At 53.6% G+C, this 15,819-nt stretch overlaps 5 protein-coding genes across 5 annotated transcripts; 2 read left to right on the forward strand and 3 right to left on the reverse strand.

Moving 5' to 3' along the window:
- Nucleotides 1–1,247: 1,247 nt before the first annotated feature.
- Nucleotides 1,248–3,167, forward strand: BDY24DRAFT_372933 (queuosine 5'-phosphate N-glycosylase/hydrolase). Its single transcript, XM_076638231.1, has 7 exons — nt 1,248–1,374; nt 1,449–1,505; nt 1,587–1,896; nt 1,977–2,279; nt 2,373–2,415; nt 2,485–2,578; nt 2,700–3,167. The coding sequence occupies exons 1-7, from the start codon at nt 1,267–1,269 to the stop codon at nt 3,006–3,008; spliced, it is 1,224 nt and encodes a 407-aa protein (XP_076500954.1). The 5' UTR covers nt 1,248–1,266; the 3' UTR covers nt 3,009–3,167.
- Nucleotides 3,168–3,243: 76 nt separating this feature from the next.
- On the reverse strand, nt 3,244–5,965 carry BDY24DRAFT_356778 (aspartate aminotransferase family protein). The gene is made up of 12 exons (XM_076637807.1): nt 5,720–5,965; nt 5,547–5,604; nt 5,422–5,463; nt 5,203–5,314; nt 4,939–5,100; nt 4,645–4,842; nt 4,543–4,576; nt 4,277–4,462; nt 4,127–4,201; nt 3,963–4,049; nt 3,648–3,885; nt 3,244–3,544 (listed from the first exon to the last, which is right to left on the reverse strand). Exons 1-12 carry the CDS (start codon nt 5,785–5,787, stop codon nt 3,443–3,445), a joined length of 1,362 nt encoding a protein of 453 aa, XP_076500955.1. The 5' UTR covers nt 5,788–5,965; the 3' UTR covers nt 3,244–3,442.
- Nucleotides 5,966–6,030: 65 nt separating this feature from the next.
- UGA2 (succinate-semialdehyde dehydrogenase (NAD(P)(+))) lies at nt 6,031–9,061 on the forward strand. The gene is made up of 14 exons (XM_076638232.1): nt 6,031–6,357; nt 6,464–6,526; nt 6,640–6,717; nt 6,817–6,881; nt 6,996–7,116; nt 7,270–7,284; nt 7,363–7,631; nt 7,713–7,750; nt 7,842–7,877; nt 7,956–8,066; nt 8,159–8,479; nt 8,606–8,673; nt 8,778–8,822; nt 8,906–9,061. The coding sequence occupies exons 1-14, from the start codon at nt 6,067–6,069 to the stop codon at nt 8,993–8,995; spliced, it is 1,611 nt and encodes a 536-aa protein (XP_076500956.1). The 5' UTR covers nt 6,031–6,066; the 3' UTR covers nt 8,996–9,061.
- A 1,027-nt stretch (nt 9,062–10,088) lies between these two features.
- BDY24DRAFT_55 (MFS general substrate transporter) lies at nt 10,089–13,412 on the reverse strand. The gene is made up of 18 exons (XM_076644978.1): nt 13,028–13,412; nt 12,849–12,949; nt 12,640–12,771; nt 12,529–12,539; nt 12,414–12,441; nt 12,192–12,320; nt 12,076–12,110; nt 11,893–11,998; nt 11,754–11,824; nt 11,542–11,688; nt 11,374–11,448; nt 11,230–11,276; nt 11,027–11,116; nt 10,862–10,951; nt 10,719–10,781; nt 10,538–10,634; nt 10,375–10,433; nt 10,089–10,274 (listed from the first exon to the last, which is right to left on the reverse strand). Exons 1-18 carry the CDS (start codon nt 13,118–13,120, stop codon nt 10,125–10,127), a joined length of 1,524 nt encoding a protein of 507 aa, XP_076500957.1. The 5' UTR covers nt 13,121–13,412; the 3' UTR covers nt 10,089–10,124.
- Nucleotides 13,413–13,785: 373 nt separating this feature from the next.
- On the reverse strand, nt 13,786–15,477 carry BOS1 (Bos1p; the record flags this gene model as incomplete). Its single annotated transcript, XM_076637182.1, has 5 exons — nt 13,786–13,867; nt 14,413–14,812; nt 14,966–15,066; nt 15,147–15,249; nt 15,375–15,477. The coding sequence occupies 5 exons, from the start codon at nt 15,475–15,477 to the stop codon at nt 13,786–13,788; spliced, it is 789 nt and encodes a 262-aa protein (XP_076500958.1).
- Nucleotides 15,478–15,819: the final 342 nt, after the last annotated feature.

Raw genomic sequence — 15,819 nt, forward strand, 5'->3', positions numbered from 1 at the left:
GAAAGAGGCCCAAAATTTCAAAACGCGAAATCGAAAAATTTGAACGGGGCGAAGTTGCGAAGCAAAATTTGTGATTTTCTGAGCCAGGTTTAAAAATCGCAGCTGCAAAACTGAGGCTGCCCCGAGAAGTCAAAAAGTTGGAGCGCGTTGGGAAGTGGTTAATCTAGCAAGCTAGTCTAACCCAAATCCGTCCCTCTCACCTCCTCGACCCGTCGTCCAACCGACTTCTCTCCCTGCGACTGCAAACCATCCTTCAACGACAAAATTCGAGCGACGATGCGGGTGGTGCTGGTGAACGGGTATGAGAAGAGTCAGCCGAAGTTGAGTGGGAATTGAGTAGAAACGAATCGAAACGAACTCACGCTGAATATCGACCGTGCCTCGACCTCTCCCTCCCTCTCCGAGCTGAGCGAAACAGATCCCTCCTCAGCGCGGTACAGGTGTCTGAGTAGCGGACATTAGTAAAGCATAAGCGGTCAGAATGGGACAGGAAAGTGAGAGGGAGGACAGAAGGGAAACGAACCTCAGAAGCGAAACAAGCCGACGACGACGCCTTCTTTGACGAGGGTTTGACCCCAGGCGAGAAGACTGTGAGGAAGAAGGATGATACTCAGCGTCTGTATCGTGAAGGAAGGATCGAGCGAGGAGGGGAAGACTCACGCATCCGAGAACTCGACCTCGCTTCATCCGAACTCGACGCGTTCCAGGGAAGGGAAGTTCGTCCTGTTGATCGTCGAGGTTACGAGCTCGTCGACTCGTGAGAGAAGAGGAGCATCTTCGTAGATGGATGAATTCGAAACCGTGATCGTACGGACCGAGAGGACAGGCACGGGTATCTTGTGTTCTTCCTCAAACTCGTATGTACAGTTTCCTCGGTTCCCAAACTTCCCATGCGAACGTCTCCAAGTTTGGACAAAGTTGGAAGCACTGCTCGTACGTATTCTCATCCTTAGGCGACTGTCTTCCCAGGCCAAGCTCGCGAAGTTTGGAGCCGGCGGATCGAAGGCTGGGGAGGCGGAGGTTTCGAGGATCCAACGGGCTGAATGGAGAGGTAGGAGGAGAGGTTCCATTGGAGGGACGAAGATGTAAGCGATCTTGCGAAGGGTAGGGAACGTGGGAGGAGATCATCTGCGAGAGTTAGAATCATGGAGGAAGAGTATTCCTTCAGGAAAAGCCCAAAAAAAAAAAGTGTTCGAAGGGAGGGAAGGAGCCGAAGGTGAGCTCGATCCGTTTCTTCTCCCTCGCAACCTTCACTCGACTCTGTTTATGCTCAGAAGAAAGAGTCTCTCCACCACCATGACCTCTTCTTTCTCGCCATCTCTACTTCGAGATCATCCCAACCCCGTCATCAACTCAGCCTACAAGATTCACGCCGTTCGTTCTCTCCCTCCCTCCATTCGTGATCGAGCTCATTTTTTTTTCGGATCTCTTTCCCTCTTGTCCTCCAGGAAGCTAAACACGTTCAAGTCACCTCTCCTTCTCAAGTCAAAGCTGCTGCTCAAGCTGTGAGATCAATAATGCAGAGAGATGGGAGGAAGGAATCGTCGAGCTCACCATCAAACCTCCTTCCCCTCCCCTCTCTCCAGCTCCTTCCTCACCTCTCAACCTACTCTCCTCTCAGTTGGAAGACCCAACCTCTTCATCTCCTTCCTTCACCCTCCCCATGCTCGACCCTTCAACCTTCAGGCCCTTTCCCAACCCTCAAGCTCTCGCCAACGGACAAGGAAGCCCTCGACTGGATCTTCTTCGTTTCCTCTCTCAACTTTTCGTTCTGGAGCGAGCTTCCGAGTGGACAGAGATGGGGAGTAGAGTGGTGCGAGAACGGTTGGGAAGGAGTAGGAGGCAACAGGAAGCGATGGGAAGGATACTGGGGTTTACTAGCAGTCGTTAACTCAGGTGAGCTCGACCTTTTGCTCCTTCAGCCCTCGACGCGTCCTCTGACTCGCTTCCTTCTTCGTCCCGGCTTTCCTCTACAGCTCTCGAATCTTCCCATCCCCTCACCACTCCCTCTTTCTACTCCTCACCCTCCAACGCTGCTCTCATCCGAACACTCTTCGCTCCTACTCCACCCTCAACCGAAAAGGCTCCTCTGCTCGGAGAACGTCTCGCTCTTCTTCAGCAGAACGGCTCGATCCTCTGCGAGCGGTTCGGAGGATCTTGGGCTGGGTTCTTGGAAGGATTCGTGAAGGAGAGTAGAGGAGGTGCTTTGGATCTCGTCAAGGAGATCGTCAGCGTCTTCGAAGGCTTCAGAGACGAGGGAGTTTGGGAGGGAGAGAAAGGTGAGTCGGTGTCGTTTCGTTCTCTGATAGAGCCGAATTTTCTCCTCCAGATCAGTCCCTGACACGACGGCGGTGTTTCATCTTCCTTCGCAGTCTTCTTCTGGAAACGAGCTCAAATCCTCGTCGCCGAGACTTGGTGAGTCCAACGACGCGTCGGCTCCCCTCTTCGCTCTTCCTCGCTGACCTTCTCCCTCTCTCATCCCAGGGCTGCTTTCCACCCTCCTCTCACTTCTCCACCGACACCTCATCCTATCTTCCCAGATGGTCTCGGAGATCTCTCCATGTTCCCAGACTATCGAGTTCGCCCTCCCTATCTCTTTCCTCTCTCTCCCTCCCTGCTCTCTCGACGCGTCAGACTGACTCTCACTCCCACTCTCGCCTTTCTTCTCTCTCTTCTTTCCTTTCGGGTTCAAAACTCAGGTCCCTCAGCACCTCCACACCCTCTCCCTTCTCTCCTACTCCCCTCACCTCCTCTCCCTCCTCGACTCTCACACCAACTTCCCTCACGGCTCGCCCATCGAGATGGAGATTCGAGCGGGATCCATCGTCGCCATTGAGGAGGTGCGGAAAGCGTTGAAGGAGATGAGGAACGGCGAGGATACCGAGAGCGTGGTGCTGGATTTCTTGATCTGGGATCTGGCGAAGGAGAAGGAGGCGGAGGTTGCGAAGGGAGGTGGAGAGGGAGAGAAGGTGGTGGAGTGCCATAGGACGAGAAGTATCTGGTACTAGTGCTTCGTAAAAGTGTGTCTAACTACGTTCGAGGAGTGGAAGGGTCACCTTTCTCGATAGGTATCCCGCTTGCATATCCTTCGACGCGTCTCTCTCTCTCCCTCGACTCGGCTCTCTTTGCGAATGACTCGCCTTCTCCGATTAGCGCTTAAATCCGACCTATATTTCCGATTCTTCGGCTTTTGAGCTCTGTTTGGTCTTCTGTCTCGCTCGTTCGAAGGGAGCAAAGCGGAAGGTCATGATAGAGCTGAGAAAAGAAACGAACGAACCCAAAAACGGAAGATGCCACTGCAAGTGCAAGATAGAAGACTCGAGCTCTAATCTAGAAAAATCGCGAGCGAAAGATGATGGCACAGAGAAAAACGTTACGTGAGAGATGAGAGATGAAGAGAGGAAACATAGAAAGAAGAGGGACGGGACGATGAGAAGCGGGATCAACCCTCCAGAGCCACCTCCTCGAGAGCCTTCTTCAAGATCGAAGTAGCCGTCGCCATCTGCTCCTCGGTAACGATGAGAGCTGGGATGAATCGGATGACCTGAAGAAACCGAACAACGAAGACGAAGAGGGAGTCAGCTTCGAGACTCACATCGACGCGTGGGGAAGTCGAGGACGAAAGGAAAGAAAGAACGAAGGCTCACGGGGTAGATCGAAGTCGTCAACAGCATCAGCCCCTGCTCGTAGCACTTGGCCTGAACCCTGGTGTGAATGTTCTTGGGGATGGGCTTGTCGGATTTGGACGAAAGAGCGCAAATGGAGTCCGAAGAGTCGTTGAACTCGAGTCCGACCATGAGCCCTGCTCCTCGAACGTCGGCGATGAGGTGGGAGGTCTTGGGAGAGGAGGCGAAAGCGTGGAGGGCGGTGAAGAGCTGGGCGGATCTGTGGTGTGAAAGATTGGGAAGGGATGAAGGTCAGCAAAGAAGGGAGAGGGGAGTGGCGAGGGACGGAGGACAAACCGAGCGTTGACATTTCCGAGGATGTCTTCCTCGGCGAACACATCCTGAACGGCTACAGCAGCAGCACAAGAGACGGCGTTTCCGGCACTAGGTGAGTGGAAGAAAGAGGAGCGTGATCAGCTGCGATCTGATCTCGACGCCTCAAGGAGAAGACGAGAACTGACTAGGTTCCTCCGAGCGAACCAGGTGGCATGGTGGCCATGATCTCCTTCGAAGTAGCAATACCGGAGAGAGGGAATCTGTGGGAAGAGATCGAAGAAGAAAGAAGGGTCAGTAAAGGGATAGTCGTGAAGAAGACGAAGAGTTCGACGCACCCGTTGGCGAGTCCTTTTGCGAAAACGAGAACGTCAGGCTTGACGTCGGGGGTCTTCTCAATGTTGAAGAACTTTCCAGTTCGTCCGAATCCGGACTGGACTTCGTCGATGACCAGGAGGATGTTGTGCTTGTCGCAGATGGCTCGAACAGCTCGAAGGAAAGCAGCGGGAGCTTGGATGTATCCTCTGCGAGAACGAAGGAAAGAAGGAAGGTTAGACGCGCTTCTCTCGTCGAAAGTGAGATACGAGAGAGTGGAGAGACTTACCCTTCTCCGAGGACGGGCTCGAGGAAGATAGCGGCTAAGAAAGAGTGAGCAACGAAAACGGAGTCAGAACTCGTCGCGTTTCAGCATTTCAGCTAAGCTCACCAGTGTCGGTAGGAGCCGTCTGCTGCTTCAAGAGAAGCTCCAACTGGTAGACAGCTAGCCTGACGAGCTCCTCCTCGCTCGTCTCGGAGCTGACTCCGAGAGCGTGCCAGTAAGGGAAAGCGGTTGTGTAAACTCCAGGCATGACGGATCCGACTCCCTCGCTGTAGATGGTCTTGGATTTGGTGAGAGCCGAGGCACCTGTCAGAAATAAAGAGGCGGAAAGGGAAAGTTGTGGTCAGCTCGAGATCTCGAAGAGAAGGAAAAAGAGAGGACGAGAGCGAAAGGAGAACGAACCGTAAGTTCGTCCGTGATAAGATCCCTGAAAGACGATGATGTTGTTCTTTCCGGTAGCTCGTCGAGTAACCTTGATGGCAGCCTCAATGGCCTCGGATCCAGAGTTCCAGAGGAAGAAGGAGTTGAGGTTCGGGGTGGGCATGCAGTTAAGGAGACGGTCGACTGTTAAAAAGACGCGCGACGTGCGATGGAAAAGAAGAGAGCAAAAAGAGGTCGTCAGCTTCGCCTCTACAGCCGAGATGGGTAGAGAAGCGATCAACGTACCGAGCTGAAGGTAAGGTCGAGACATTCCGATGGCTCCTTGAGCGTGAACGATGGTGGAAACTTGTTTGGTCGCAGCGGCGGTGATCTTGGGATGACAGTGACCCAAGTTGGTCTGCAAGAGAGGAAAAATGTGTTCTAGTCAGCTCATGATCAGTTAGAGAGTAGCGTACTGATTTATGATACGAGACGAGAAGACGAGAGCTGAAGAACAGAACTCACCACTCCGATTCCAGCTGTGAAGTCCAACTTCTTCGTTCCATCCTTAGAGTAAAAAGGACCTCGGTCAGCTCCAGTTCTCTTTGAGCTGAAAGATAGCGAGAACGTCAAGAGAGAGAGAAACTTACAGAGAGAGTGACGACGAGACCTTCTCCAGATTCCATGATAATGTCCCACTTTCGGCCCCTGGAAGAGGAGGAGAAGAAGATAACGAAAAGAGGAGGGAAGACGAGGGAGGTCAGCTCTCGGCTCCGTTTGAAAGTTGCGATCTTTGACCCGATCTGGGCTAAAATTTACTCACATTCCACTGGCCATGTGCTCGAGACCCAGAGCGATAAGAGCGGCGTCGTCTTTGGCTACGGAAGGCATGTTGAGAGAGTTGGTGGAGGTGAAGAGGGAAGGAAGGGTGAGGCTGAAGTGACGAGGGAGGGCCGAAGCTTGCCGGAGGAAGTGCTTGCTGAAAATGAAGCGAGATGAGAACAGGGTGGGCCGAAGACAAGGGAAAGGAAAACCTTTTCGTGAACTTGAGATGATGGGGGTTGGTGAGTGGAAGAAGATTGGTTTGCCAGAGGGAAGACAGAGGCGCCTAAGTCTCGACATCTTGCCCACGGCCTTATCGATTCGATTCCATTTTGGATCTCAACTCCCATGCTCGCCCGTCTTTTCACTTCTACCACCATCCTCTCTCGTCCAACTTTCCCTTCCCGGTCTTCTCTTCTTCGAGCCATGTCTCTCTCTCCGTCCATCTCGCTCAAGACTTCCTTCGGTGACCTCGCCTCGAAGCTCAACCTGTCCAACCCAGATCTCCTTCGTTCTACCAACTACGTCGATGGAGAGTGGGTAGCTTCCTCGAGACCGGAATCAGAATCCACCTTCGCCGTACGAGATCCTGCGACGGACGAGATCATCGGCCACGCCCCTGATCTTACTGCTGAAGAGGTCAGTCCGTCCGGTCGTCGCCGTTCAAAGGAAGTCGAGCTCACCCTCCCTTCCCTCTCCCTCGCTGACTCCTTTTGCGCTCCTTCTTTTGGCTTTCATCGTATAGGTTCGAGTGGCCATCAAGGCTGCTGATGCTGCGAGGAAGAGTTGGGCTGTTACTTCTGCGAAGGTGAGTCTTCTCGAGCAGTTTTCGACAAGGAAGCTAGCAAGAGGGAAGAAGCTCGAGCTGACCCCCTTCCTTCCTCGCCTCCACTTACTTTCCTTACTTCTCGTCGCGTTCAGTCTCGATCTGACCTCCTCAGGAAGCTCAACGATCTCATGATCGCTAACCAGGAGGATCTCGCAAAGATCATCACCATCGTTCGTTCATCTCCTTCTTGTCTCTGAGCTGAGAAACGACGAAGAGTTGACTGATCTTTTCTCTCTCGCTCTCTCTTCCTCTCGCCTACCACCTTACAGGAAAACGGAAAGACCCTCGCCGATGCTCGAGGAGAGATCACCTACGGAGCTTCCTTCGTCGACTGGTGAGCTTGTTCTCATCCTTCCTTCGACGTCTTCTCAACCGCGTCTCCCTCTCCCCTCGCCTGTTCAACCAACGCTGATCCTTCTCTCCCTGTGTTTTCGTTATTCGATTCAAGGTTCTCGGCTGAGGCTGTTCGAACCATCGGAGACACCATCCCAGCGGCCGCTCCCGGACTTCGAAACATCGTGATCAAGCAGCCCGTTGGAGTTTGCTCAATTCTCGCTTGCTGGAACTTCGTGAGTCTCTCTCCTCTGTTCGAGGGTCAAAAATGTGCTTCCGTTTCGGACACGTCAAGAAGACAGTCAGCTGATCTCTGTATTTCTCGGTTTTTCGTTCCCCTTCGCGCCTAATCCACTTCACGTCTTTCAATCGCGTTCCTCCTCCTTCAGCCCAACGCCATGATCGTTCGTCCTCCTCTCTGTCCTCCCTTCTTATTCTCCTATCTTTTACCAACACATCTTCTTCGTTTGATTATCTCTCAGACTCGTAAACTCGCCCCAGCGCTCGCCGCCGGATGCACCGCCGTCGTCAAGGCTCCTCCTGAAACTCCCTTCTCCGCCCTCGCCATGGCCTACCTCATCGAGAAGGCTGGCTTCCCCAAGGGAGTCGTCAACATCATCACTACCGACGTTAACACCAAGGACGTTGGGAAGGAGATGACTCAAAACCCTCTGGTCAGGAAGGTCTCTTTCACGGGAAGCAGTCCCGTTGGAAAGCTGTTGATGAGCCAGGCGAGTGGGACGCTGAAGAAGTGAGTTTTGGCAGTTGAGGAAGATACGAGACGGCGTGAGAACAAGTCAGCTAACTCCCGACGTCTCAATCTGCTTTGAAGGTGCTCGTTCGAGCTTGGTGGAAACGCGATCTTTGCTGGTACGCGTCGATCTTCCTTTCTCTCTTCCCTCGTCTACTTCGTTCGCACTCTCATCGCTGACTTCTTATTACCACTGCTCCCCTTCATCAGTCTTCCCTGATGCCGATCTCGCCAGTGCCGTCGAAGGTTCGTTCTCTCGTCCTGGCACGACTTCGACGCGTCGACTGACTTTGACATCCGCCCCTCGTCGTTCGTTTCTCTTAGGTCTCATCGCTTGCAAATTCCGACTCTCCGGACAGACTTGCGTATGCTGCAACAGGATCTACCTCCACAAGGACATCTACGAGGAGTTCACCGCTCTTCTCGTCAAGAAGGGTTCGTCTCGTCTATCTCGGTCCCTTCCTCTCCTCCTTCCCTCTTCGGAACCTGACTTCTCCTTCTTCTCTCCTTCCCCCTACTCTTCCCAGTCGCCGCCTTCACCCTCGGTTCTCCTCTCTCCGCTTCGACCACCCACGGTCCCCTCATCCACGCTCGATCTCTCGCCAAAGTCGACCTTCACGTTCAGGACGCTCTCTCCCATGGAGCCAAACTGCTCCTTGGAGGTCACGCCCTCCCCGAACACGGACCCAACTTCTACGCTCCTACGATCTTGGGAGACGTGCCTACCAAGGGTGGACTTTTGATGCACAAGGACGAGACGTTTGGACCTGTCGCTGGGTTGATGAAGTTTGAGACGGAGGAGGAGCTGTTGGAGTTGGGGAACGACACTGAGTTCGGGCTGGCTGGATGTGGGTTTTTTGATTTGCTGTCAGATGGGGGGAAGTAGAAGGAGTGGCGTCGAAGACAGAGAAGAGTCGAAACAAAACTGAAACTGACGCGTCGTTCTTGGTCTCTCTTTTCGATTTCCTTCGCAGACTTCTACACCAAGGATCTCGCTCGAGCATTCCGAGTTGCCGAGGAGCTGGAGTGCGGTATGGTCGGAGTGAGTCCTCCTTATTATTTCGTGCCTGGTCTCTACTCGCGCCTCTTGTGCCCTCTCGTCTCCCGACTGACCTTTCCCTCTCTCTTCCCTTCTTTCCCTCTCAGGTCAACACCGGTCTCATCAGTCAAGCTTGCATTCCCTTCGGAGGAGTAAGTCGCCGGTTTCCTATGCCCTCTTCTTCCAGCGCGCCTGTCTTCCTTGCTGACTCTCTTTCTGGCCTCGCTCGCCACAGATCAAGGAGAGTGGTTTCGGACGAGAAGGATCGACGCACGGGATCCAGGAATATTTGTCGTACAAACTCATCGCTATTTCCATTCTCTAGCGTAATCTAAATCCTTCTATATCTAGTGTTTACGACTTCTTGAACGACCTTTTGTGCATTCTTGGGACGCGACGCGTTTCTTTCTTTGTCTTTCGTTTCCTCGAAGTGAGATCAAGCGAGAAGACCATGAAAGAAAGGGGTTGTTTCAGTCGTAAAGTATCTATCATCACAGTCCCAAGTCTATGAATGGAAATCAGCCTCAAGAGACGTGCCGAGGAGGAAAAAGTCGGTCGAAAACTCGAAAGGGAACCAAGCAGCGCTCTCTCGACCGTTTTAATCAGGTACTAGAACCTTCAGGAGACCCTCAACCTTCTCTTCCTTGAATACATATGCTCAGCATCTTCTCTTCGCTCGCCCTTCGCCGACGAACGCCTGAACCGTCGCGTCTCCTTCATTCGTTTCTCCCCAGCTACCCCATCGTTCGATGGCAGCTGTGGATCTCCGCTGGAGGAAACTGGGAGGTCATACCGGAACCTCAGCGTCCAAGAGCGTATTCCTGGATCTAGCCGTCAAGCGATATCGAGAACTCAATCCGACCCTCGTCCCCCTCGTCGACCCTTTCTGCTACGCTCCCTGGTCGGCCACTGAGGAAGGGATCGTCGACGAGATTCTGGCTCCGCGAAAGAAGAACATGGAAGTCGGGCCCTACGTCCAAAGAGTTGTTTGGAAGCTGGTTCGTCGCCTCAGCTCTGCTCAACTTTGCAACGACGCGTCGCTGAAACGAAAGGTTTTCTTCCCGTCTCTGCAGGAACACAAAAGAAACATGACGGATGCCTGGAGGTTCGTCGAGAAGAGGATCAAGGTTCTGTTCGATGAAACAACGGAGAGCAGAGCGGAGGCGAAGAAGGGGAAGGCGTGACGAGGGGGATCTAGATGTTCGTTCTCGTTTCTCAATCGTCCGAGCAAACTTAAGGAACGAGGATTCCTTACAATGCCCAGGCTTTGCGCTCAGGTCTTCCTCGAGTTCAGAATCAGATCCTCAATCCTCATCAACCTCAGACGAAGAACGCGTTCTGGATTCGACGCGTCCTCTCCCTTCCGCAAGGAAGTCCCAGTAGCACGTAGGCACATTGGATCGTATCGTACAAGAACATAGCTAATCATCGTCACTATCGTCGTCTTCTCATCGTTAAATAACGTATCGGAAAGAAGAGTGCTGGTCTCCCAACTCCTTCCTCGCTTGCTCGTCGCTTCGGAACACCCTCTGGCCGTTCGAGTTGAAGACCTTCTCGTTGGTGACGAACTCGGCGTCGACGGAAGGATCAATGATCTCGTTGCGCTGGAGGGGATAGGGGAGGGAAGCGGAAGGAAGCAGAACTGGTCAGTTCTGCGAAGGAGGAGAGAGAAGTGGGAAAGAGCTGGAGAGGAAGAGGACACACCTCTCCTCGATCTCGTCGAGCGTTCTCTCTCTTGAGGAGAATCATGTAAAGAAGGGATCCTACGAGAGAGCAAAGAAAAGGGAGAGGTCGAGTCAGCAAAAGGGAGATGGACGAGGAGAAAGAACGCGTCGAGACTATCGACGCGTCCGTGCGCTAAACTCACCCAAGAATCCGATGGCGATGTAGGCGAGAACGAGGCCGTGTCCCATGATGTAACGAGGCTTGTCCTTGGCTCGGTAGACGTTGCTAGAGACGGCTCCCTGTGAGATTAGAGGGGGAAGAGACGACGAGACGCGGATGAGTTTCAGTTGTCGAAGGGGAGAAGAGGGAGGGAAGGTACAAACGTTCAAGTTTCCGAAACCTATCACCATCCCAAGAGTTAAGGATCTCTTGTAAGCACCTTCGGTCTGAGGGAAGGGAAGGAAGAACGTTTGATCGTCAGTAATCGAACAAGCGACGAAGAGGCAGCCGAACGAGGAAGACTCACGTTGTTCGAGACCCAGGCGATCGTGTTAGGAATGAGAGGGTAGATACCGGAGGCGGCGAGGAAGACGGCGAAGTAACTGAGTGCAGGGATCTGTGAGATTGTGAAGACGGGTCAGATCGAGACTCGATCTCGAAGACTCCAACGAACAAGGGATGGAGCGCTCACAGTCGAGACCATCAGGATAGTGTAGCCAACAAGACCAACTGCCATGAAGATGAGGTTGTATTTTCCACGGTTTCGAGTTCGGTCGGCCCACTGGGGTTGGGAGAAGACGGAGTGAGAAAGGACGCGACGAGGTCAGCTCGGGTCTCCTCTGTCGGCACTGCTCGAAGGAATGGGAGTCGTGAAAGGTGCTCGAGTCGACTCACGAATCCCAGCCCAACGGTAACAATACAAGCAAACGTGTAGATGGGAACTGTAGCAAGAAAGCACGGAGAAGGAGACGGCGACGAGAGCTGTCAGTTCTTGAACGCCATCCCCTTCGATGGGCGACGTGAACAGCTATCACTCACCAGAGAGCAAGTTGGCCTTAACAGCGGTGAATCCGAGGGAGTTGATGATGGAAGGAGTGAAAAGAGAGAAGGCGTCTGGAAGGGAGAAGGGAAGAGGAGAAAAAAAACGCGGTCAGCCTCGTTCCTCTTCCTTCTTTGATCGCAGACTGAGAGATGAAAGATGCTCACAGAGAGGTCCAACACTTCCTGCGTAGATAACCATACCGATGTACGTCTTCCAGTCCCTCAAAGAATCCATGATAGGACCCCAGCTGAACTTCTCGCTCGTCGTGTCGTCTCCCGAGCTCTCCTTCAGACGAGCAATAACGAAGGCCCCTGGGAAACGAGAGGGAGGGTCAGCTCGACGCAGCGAAGACGAAAATAGGAGACGCTGGACTTACTCTCAGGCTCGGTCAAGAACTTGGCGGTATCAGGGAAATCTTGGATGAGCCAGGGAGAAACGCAGGCACAGCTGGAAAAAGGGAGAGACGGTCAGCGTCCTGTCGACGAAGGCTGAATCAACACGACTAAGAGACTCACACGACGGTCATGATACCTTCGATGATCAAGATCCATCGCCACCCCTCGTATCCTCCCGCACCGTCCATCTTCTGGATCGCAGCGGCGAGGAGTCCTCCGAAGGCACCTGAAAGAGATCGAACAGGAATCGACCGTCAGTTCCAGCTGCAGGAAGTGAATCGATCGAAATTTTTTAGAACTCACCACTGATGGTAGCAGCGGAGAAGAACAAAGCAGCTCTGAGGGGCGAAAAGGAAGAGGAAAGGGGAGAAGAGTCAGCCGACGCGTCGATCAGGGAGCCTCCCCAAGGGAAGACGTACCTGAGTCCGTACTCCTCTCGCTTGTAGTAGCAAGACAAGTAGAAGGTGACTCCTGGGAACAATCCCGCCTCGCTGAGACCGAGAAGAAGTCGGACAATGAGGAGCTGGTAGTAGTTGGTGACGATTCCTCTGATGTCGAGGGAAAGAGAAGAAGGGACGATGATCAGCTCTCCGAACCTTAAAGCACCTCCTTCTTCTTCTGGGTAGATCCAATGAGCTCACTGTGCGAGCATGCAGACACCCCAGAGGACTGAGGTGGTCGAAGAATGAAACGAGAAGAGGAGTCAGTCGGGTGCGCGTCGAGGTCGTCTCTTTCTCTCTTCCTCGTTCGACTCACCCATGATACCGCTAAATCGTTCAAAGAAGACGGAAAGAAACGTATCAGTGAAGGACTCTCTCGCTCGAGAAGGAAGCCAAGCATGATCGATGGGGAGGAGGAGAGACTCACGACAACCAAAGCCTCGGGCTCAACTTCTTGAGCAAAACGTTGGAAGGCGGTTCGAAGAGCGAGTAGGTGAAGAAGAAGACCGTCAAGCAGATGAGGTACTGGTCGTCAGAGAGACCGAGATCTCCTCGAAGACTGAGGGAAGGAAACCGAGGAGAGAGTCAGCGACGAAGATCGAGACGAGGGAGATCTTCCAAAAGAGAAAAGCTCACCCGAACGTCGCAGCGTTTCCGATCGCGACTCTATCGAGGAACGACATCAGGTACAAAACCGACAACCAAGGGATCAAGGTCCAGTCGATTTTTCGCATAAGCTGGAGAAGGAGAGACAGAAAAGAGTCAGAAAGAGAGCGGGTCCGGCCGGGACGCGTCGACCGCGACGAGAGACTCACCTTCGCTTCATCAATCTCGACGTAGTCGCCAGCGAGATCCTGAGGCTCGAAAGATTCGACTTGCTCGATCTCTCCTTTCTCTCCTTTCTCCATACTTGAAGAACTGGTGAAGGGGTGTTGGTGAGGGAGGGGAGGAGGGTTGGGCTTGGGAGGGAGGTCGGTGAGTCGGTGAACTGATGAAGTCGAGGGAGAGGAGTGGAGGGAGAAGGAGAGATGAAGTCGAGTGGGTTGGAAAGAAGATGGAGTTGTGGGAGAAGAGGGAGATGTGGTTGGAGGTTAGAAAGCAAGAAAGGGAGTGGGCTGAATTATCGACGACGGCGACGCGAGAGGGAAGGAACTGGGTCAAAGCTGGCGCGAGCTCGTCCTAACTCTCGGTACGTTTGGTCGGCTGATCCGTCGCTCTCTTCACCAGGCTGGTGGGGGCGCAAAAATTAAGGCCTTGAAGAACAGGACGCCTGGGCAGGGAAACCTGGAAGCAGAAGAGTTGGGTTGGCCACGGCGAAGAGACCTGAACGCGTCGTGGATTCAGCGGGTTGAACTCCTTCCCTCCTTCTCCCTTTCAGCGTGGAAAAAAAGCTTGCCTACTCACCGATTCTGGATGACCTGTCCCGACCTGTAAAACCTTCCTGCGCCCCTTGGCGGCTTGCTCTTGCCTTCTGATGAAAGCGGGCAAAAGCTCATCAAAGAGGAACCGACCGTTTCGTTCTCGACTGCTCTCCAAACCCAATCCCTTTCCCCTCCTTTGCTGCACACAGCTTTCATCCGAGGTACCACCAGATGAGTCCAAAGGATCCTAGCGTTATCGTCGCTCCGATGAAGAAGATCACGGTGTCTTGTTTACTGTAGGCAAGAGGACGAGGGACGAGGAGTCAGCTTCTCGTTGTGTTTATCTCCGACGCAACCCGAGATAGGCTATCGACAACCTGTTCCCAATGAGATGTAGACCCTTCTACAGCCGCTGAGGACCCCAACTTCCAAGCTCTGAAGCCGAGGCCAGGCCCGAAGCAGGGCAACTTGAGCAGGACGAGCAGAGAGTTCGAAACGCGTCTCGACCTTCCTTCTTACCCACGAGCCCTTGACCCAACGTCTCTCTAGTCTCGTTGGTGTGCACGCTAGGATACTCTCTTCCCTGCATCTTCTACCAATTGAGCTGGTGCTGACGAGACGAGACGAGTCTGATCTCGACTCCCTGAGCTCGCACCTCCCTCCCACCTCCTCAGCCCTCGATCCTCGTTTCGACGCAAGATGCCCACCACCAACGCCTACGCGAGGTCTTCCGAAACGACCCGGCGCTTCATCTCTGCTCTCCCTCCTCCTTTCCTCCAGCCTCCTTCAAACCGAGTCCCAGAACGAGACCTCGACGACAGTAAAGAAGATCGACTCACCTCCTCCTCTCCACCCACCCGACCACCTCCCTCCCACCCTTCACTCCATTCGCTGCATCCAGCAACCTCTTCTTGGTGCCCTTCAACCACCCTCTCTGTTCCACCAGACTGCCCAGGACCTCCCTCCCCTGAGCGATCAACCCATCCAACTGGCTCTCCGCCTGACTCGCGAACGTGTCCTCCCTGTGTGCATGGCTCATCCGATCTGGAGCTTGGTAGTGAGGTTGCTGATGAGGACGGGGGTTGTTAGGTCGGAACGAGAAAGGGGATTCGTGCGTTGGAGACTGAGGTGGGATGAGGGAGGAGGAGGTTGCGCCGCCGAAGGTAGAGGAGCCGTTGAGGGAGGAGTTGGAGTGTTGACGACGGATTCGAGGAGCGGAAGGCGAGTCCATGGAGTTGCCTAGGAGGGTTGTGCGGGCTGTGGAGGCAGCCTGGTGGGCGAGTGGGAAGAAAAGGGAGGGAAGGAGTGGAGGGAAAGGTGAGCTTCGAGCGTTCGTTGGTTGATTGAGCTTCCTTGAGCTCGGTCTTGAGCTCTTACTGTCCTTCCTTCGACCTGATCTATAGTATGAACGTACCTCTGCGGCCTTCTCCTTCTTCAGGGAAGCGAAACGATCCCGTATCCGCTTGAAATCGTCTCGAAACCTGACCACTCGACTGAGGGAAGGGTGCGAAGATGTGAGCTTCCTCTCCTTCTGTATGAGCTTCACAAAGAGATGATTGGCTGGAGGACGTACGCTAAAGCTTTCTCCTGCTTTGCTGATATCATCTCCTTCCTGGCGAGCGAGTCGTAGTCTTCTATCGTCCGTGACAAGGCAGCGAGGGAAGCGGCGATTTGGCCTTGCGGAGGGAGCGGATCCGAGAGAGAGAGAGAAAAGAACGAGAATGAAAACAGAGATCGTGTCAGCTTCTTCGATATTTACGTGATCTACCTCCGAACTCTCTTGTAGAAGACGGAAGCTCACCTTGGGTTGAAGCCGAGGTCTCTCCTCCGGAAAGGGCCATGGCGTCCAGATCAGCGTTCAGAGAGCTCGTTTGACGAACTCCTAAAGAGTAGAGGGAGTTCATGGCGAGCAGAAGGTGTAGAGATGGATGAACTGTGGGATAGAGTAGCGATTGAGAGCTGCCGAAGCGAAAGAAAGGTTGGAAGAGGAGAGGAAGGAGGGAAGGAGGAGGGGACCGACGTGGAAGAGGGCCAGCTGTCAGCGAACGCGAACAAAGGGGCCTCTAACTAGATTCTGAGCAGCTGAAAGTCAACTCACTGGAGACGAAGAAGAACAGCTAGCGAGTTCGATGGACTCCAAGGTGGAAAACTGTCGAGGTGGAAGTTGGGAGATGGAGAGGGAGGAAGGAAAGGGCCTCGCCTTGTTCACCTTTCAACTGCCACCTTTCAAGCGAGCATCTCCTCGT

This window comes from Mrakia frigida (genome assembly GCF_051309035.1).
Source record: "Mrakia frigida strain ATCC 22029 unplaced genomic scaffold BDY24scaffold_1, whole genome shotgun sequence".
In the NCBI taxonomy this organism is placed as follows: domain Eukaryota; kingdom Fungi; phylum Basidiomycota; class Tremellomycetes; order Cystofilobasidiales; family Mrakiaceae; genus Mrakia; species Mrakia frigida.